The sequence below is a fragment of the Atta cephalotes genome (assembly GCF_000143395.1).
Source record: "Atta cephalotes unplaced genomic scaffold scaffold00013, whole genome shotgun sequence".
In the NCBI taxonomy this organism is placed as follows: Eukaryota; Metazoa; Arthropoda; class Insecta; order Hymenoptera; family Formicidae; genus Atta; species Atta cephalotes.
Genome location: NW_012130077.1, coordinates 1,248,638 through 1,254,015, shown reverse-complemented (window position 1 = coordinate 1,254,015; position 5,378 = coordinate 1,248,638). Strand labels below are relative to the sequence as shown.

The following is a 5,378-nucleotide window of genomic DNA, read 5'->3' as shown; positions in this document are numbered from 1 at the left end:
TATATATATATATATATATATATGTGTATATATATTATACATATATGTATATATTTTATTGAGAAAGAAAGGATATCGCATATGGAATTTCCTAGGAAAAAAATGACCTAATCCTTTACACATCTAAAAGAAAATAGAGAATGAAACATAAAAAAAAACATGAGAAATTTTTCTGGATTATTGTATAGAGAAATAGAAATGGCTATAGAGCCAAACACATATTCTATGTCTTGTACATATTACAATTAGGCTAAAAAAGAAAATTAAAGTGCTTATCGTAATAACCACCATACACAGTAATATTCAATTTACTTCTCAAGACCCGAGTTGTCCTTCCCATTACACGCACATCTACATTCGCTCGATATTATCAATACTAATTCGACGAATTTATCTAAAGTCGAACTTTATACTAGAAAATGGCGTTAATTAACCACGTCTTTTCTTCTTTGGAAAGATAACTACAAAAACGAAATTTTAGGGCAGATGGACGAGAGTTTCGTACAACTCTGAAGAAAGAGTTGGTGGTCCATGAGTGTGTTAGATTCTTTTTTCCTTCTTTTTTGTTGTTGGAGTAAACTAAAACTTCCATGTTCTTATACTTGCAGTAATAAGTTTAATTTTGCAGTACCCGGACCGCAACCACATTAGATGTTCTGCAAAAAAGATGTGTCATTGTTCCCTATAAATTAATAATTCACATTCGAGTAAATCTATTAAACTCTTACATATATACACACATTTCATTTCGCTTACTTTGGTTAAACGAGACACAAGATTATAGTTCTCAGCAGCATCCGGATTTAGAAGATTCGATTGGACGTCCGTGTTCTATTTTCACCTTGTTGGCTGGATCACTCGCTCCGCTTGAGGGTGGGCCCACTCTAAGTTTTATTTCAGCAGCCATCGTCATAAAAGCTTGCTCTACATTCATTGCATTCTTTGCCGATGTTTCCAAAAATGGTATTCCGAGTTGATCGGCATATTCCTTTATAAAAAAATATAGCTATGTAATGAGGACTGTAACATATTTAAATAAATTATGTAATAAAAAAAGAATATATATGTGCTGTTTACCTTGGCCGTTGTATAATCTACAACTTTCTTTGTATGTAAATCACATTTATTGCCGACTAAGAGCTTATTGACGTTATCACAGGCATAACGATCGATTTCTTCCAACCATTGTTTTACATTGTTAAAAGTCTCTTGATCTGTGCAATCATAAACAACAATAATACCATGTGCACCTCGATAATAAGAACTTGTAATTGTTCTAAACCGTTCTTGACCCGCCGTATCCCAGATTTGTAATTTTATTGTTTTTCCATCTAAATCAATGGTTCGAATCTTAAAATCCACGCCAATGGTACTGATATAACTTTCCGTATATGTGTCATCGGCAAAACGCAACAAGAGACATGATTTTCCAACACCAGAATCACCGATTAGAAGCAATTTAAATAGGTAATCGCTGAAAAAAGAAAATATTTTAGCATAAATTACAATTTGTAAACATTCTTACAAACAGAGAGAAATGATTCGATGTCTCTTTAAAAAGAATTTAAAATTACAACTAATACAAACACAAGACATTTAAACTAGAAAAATCATTTTGTAAAATAAAAATCTTTAAAAAAATTTTTTAAAGGTAAATTCTCTTAAATTAGAAAAACTATTTTGTAAAATATAATTTCTAATAAAATTCAAAAAAAGGATGTCAATTTATTAACATTTTATACGTGCCTATTCTCAGGACTATTACGAGAAAAGAGCCAAGGTCGGCTAATGCAAAGTGAAAATCTAACAGTAAAAAATACTGATGAAATATGGACTATGATACAAGAGTGCCATGTTTCGAGTAGTAGGGGAAAGCGACGAGAGGGAAGGGTAAATCTGTCAAGATGATGAAAATCAAAGGACACGTCGTATTTTTTATTCTTTAACATAGCGAGCAGAGATCCCGCGGAAGCGATAACATGGATACTTTCTCATCACGGAAATGTCCATATTATCGCTTGATAATTTATACGAAGTGGCAAATTTGTTACACTTATGTCTGCGCAGAAGGAAGTTTACTCACTACTCGGGATTCATCGTGGACATGCTACGCTGAGAATGCGTCGGCTGATGGATCCGTCTATGGTCTTCACTGGAAAGTTAACACCTAGAAAACGGCGCCTCGGCCTCGACACACACTACAGGGAATGCGGATAAATCGGATTCTCACTACGTTTTTCCGTAATATGACGAAGAGTTGTAACAATGGCGGTCACAGCAACTCCTCCCAAACCAATGAGACTTCCACCATTGACGTAATGCCAGAATGGCAGCGAGCACCGTTTCCATAGACGTAGAACGTATAGATTGCGCGCATTTTCTATTCTAAAGGTGCATTTTCACGAACCTCAAATTTTTATAAATCGGCGACAAAAAAGAACTACGCAGCCAAATTTGACGAATATCAAACATCAATTTTGATCACGTAAGCCTTTTTTGTCGTTGATACGGTCGGTTTGAGCAATTTGTGAAAATATATCGTAAAGCTTTGGCTGCGTTTTCAGCAGAAAAAAACAGCTTTGTAAATGTTGTAAAATTCTTGAACACGATTGGTTCTTACTTTTGGTTTCTTACGAACCTAAATGTATAAGTCAATCATATTAAAGAATTTTACAACAGTTGCGAAGTTGCTTTCTCTACTGAAAGTAGAGTCTTTTGTATCTACAATGCTGCGTTCAGCGAATTTAATAGTGAGCGCTTGCTGCCATTGATGTATTCTATCAAATCTAAAATGCTGATTGGATGATCTAAAAAAATACACCAATAACAGTGAGTGCTCAATTGTTGAGTAGAAATTTCTTTGACGGAGAAAGAATTGATTAATCGGGTTGGTTATGTGAACCGAATTGTTCAAATATGATTTGTTAATTCTTTTTTGTCCAAAATTTTAAAATAATTTCCAGCATTGTGGACAAATACAAGTAACTGAACTATTCAGTCATTTTAGAACAAAACAGGGTGTTTAATCCTTAGTATAATCGTATTTTACATTTGTCTTTATGACAGAAATGTGATTGGTTGATTTTCTTTATGCATATGTTTATGCGGTTATGCAAGTGTGTAGAATGACTCTTAATATACATGTTAATTTTTGGCACCCTTAATACACATGTTCGGTCATTCGTGTTTTGGCTTGATTTTCATCATTTAAACAATATATATAAATCACAATATATATATAAATTAAACAATTTTTACATATATTTTGATGTCTTTAGAAAGTATTTGTGCAATTATATATTGATAACAAATTGTAGATAAATTGTTGTAATTTTGATATGAAATAGTGCATTTTTTTATTTCGTTAACTATATTTAGTTAACTATATTTAGTTAACTATATTTAGTTAACGAAATAAAAAAAAATGCACTGTTTCATATAAAAATATAAAACTGAAAATATTTAAAGGAAAAGTATGGTTCGGTATTTTAAAATTGATATTCCAAACTGCAAGAAAAAAAATAGTTCAAATGTCGGCTGTCCAAAAAGTTTAATTATTGAGTAACTAAAAATTATGTTTTTCTAATATGCATGAATGGCTATAAATTGAAGATATATTGCATATACATTTTAAAACAATGGATTTTATTATTACTATTGTGTTAAAAAAATTTATAATTTATTAGGAAAATGTTCTTTATAATACAACAGACAACATAATATATAATATACTGGCAACATTTAAAATAAAGTTACCAAAAATCGCTTTTATTAAGGGCTTTTATTAAATTAAATATATTTTACGATTAAATTCTTTTTTTATAATTCGAAATATTCTCGCAATACAATCGAGAATTAGTTGAAAATAAAGAAACAAATAAAAATTTTTTAGTTACAGAAAATGTACACACCTTGGGTCATTTGTGATTGGAGATGAACTTCGGAGTTATGCCAATTAAAGGACACGTACGAATTAAGACCAGTACACACAAAACTTATTTTCTAGACGCCAAATTTTTTTTTAAGAATAAAAAAGAGATCGGTATTTCACTAAGTGCTTTTAGTATTTCAAAAAAAAAAGAAATGGACATGAATGGCATGTATATTAAGAGTTAAATATCGTATTGAACGGAATTAAACGTCGCGCAACGTACACCAGTACCAGCCGGAACCGTACTAGCTTTTGAACGCGCCACGTGCTGTGACGTCATGTGACGCATCCTACGGGGTCCGCACGGCTCGGAGCACGGCTGCTTGCGCAGTAGATGATCGCGCGACTTAACGTCTTTCGATCTTTGTTGTTGGATTATCGCCGGTTTAAATAGGCATTCGCGACAAGTATGTGCAATATTCGTTTCCAACAGCGACAGGGGATCATTTGTGCGTGTGAAATAATGCGTGTAGAAGGATTTATTTGTGATCTTGTCGAATAATGTTCTCGATCGCCTCTTTCGTGTTTTTCGTTGTGATCGAGCATAGTGAAGTCACGAAGTTAGCCGTGTTCGCGGAATACCGGAGAGTAAATGAGGTGAATCTTGCGTTTCTTTTCGACATGGTTCGTCGAAATTATATGAATGTATATTTTCGTGCGTATATTGAATCTGTGTATGTTAATGTGCTTCAAGTGCAGTAAAGGGAGAAAACGAAAGCGGAGGAAATCAATGGATCTTCAAAGTGTCTAGCATCGACCACGAATGAACTTTTCGTTCTTCACTATTCGGACACAAAGCCAACTTACTTTGACTAATTGAATCGGATTTGTCAGGTATGCATTTCATTTTTGACTCATTATGTGTCGTCTTGGCACTCGAGATTGTATTTTGGTAGGCAGTAGGTACACGCGGAGGTCATACAATCCCTCGAAAATTCCGCGCGTTGTGATGCTGTTCTACGGGGTTCACGCGACTCGTAACACGGCTGCCGCGCAGATGCATAGTGTGTCTTTCGTCGTCAATTTCGTCAATTCAAACGCGAGTGTCTGCGATGCTTGTTCGGGACAACGATGCGGAATTTATCACGCGTAAAATAATGCATGTGGCAAGTGCAGTTGAATTTTCTCACGATCATGTCGATGAACGTTCGCGATCGTTGTCGAGTTCCGAAATTAGTCAGTGCAGCCAATAATAAAAAGTATAGGAAATGTGCAGTTAAAGGGAAAAATTTATAATATATAAAAATATTAATTAATAATATATTAAAATGAAGAAAAACGATAATTTAATTTAATTATAATTCACATATACATAAAATTTACTAATTCTTACTATTTTCTGAATTGGTTTTGAAATGTCTTCCAAATGTCTACTGTTACCTACAATGTAAAAATATAAAATTATACATCATAAACTGAGTATAAAATCGTTTAAAAAATTCAAACA

At 33.2% G+C, this 5,378-nt stretch overlaps 1 protein-coding gene across 1 annotated transcript; it reads right to left on the bottom strand.

The window, feature by feature from the left end:
- Positions 1-556: 556 nt before the first annotated feature.
- On the bottom strand, positions 557-2,106 carry LOC105617429 (ras-related protein Rab-1A). The gene is made up of 4 exons (XM_012198984.1): positions 2,084-2,106; positions 1,078-1,474; positions 753-988; positions 557-656 (listed from the first exon to the last, which is right to left on the bottom strand). Exons 1-3 carry the CDS (start codon positions 2,104-2,106, stop codon positions 788-790), a joined length of 621 nt encoding a protein of 206 aa, XP_012054374.1. The 3' UTR covers positions 557-656; positions 753-787.
- Between the last annotated feature and the right edge of the window lie 3,272 nt (positions 2,107-5,378).

What these genes read in the sequence shown, in the direction of transcription:
- LOC105617429 (XM_012198984.1), bottom strand. Translation starts at nt 2,106, where the DNA reads ATGTCCACGATGAATCCCGAGTA. An exon ending in TCCACGATGAATCCCGAGTA is followed by an intron (nt 1,475 to 2,083) that starts GTGAGTAAACTT and finishes TTCTTTTTTCAG; the next exon opens with CGATTACCTATTTAAATTGC. An exon ending in TAGATTATACAACGGCCAAG is followed by an intron (nt 989 to 1,077) that starts GTAAACAGCACA and finishes TTTTTTATAAAG; the next exon opens with GAATATGCCGATCAACTCGG.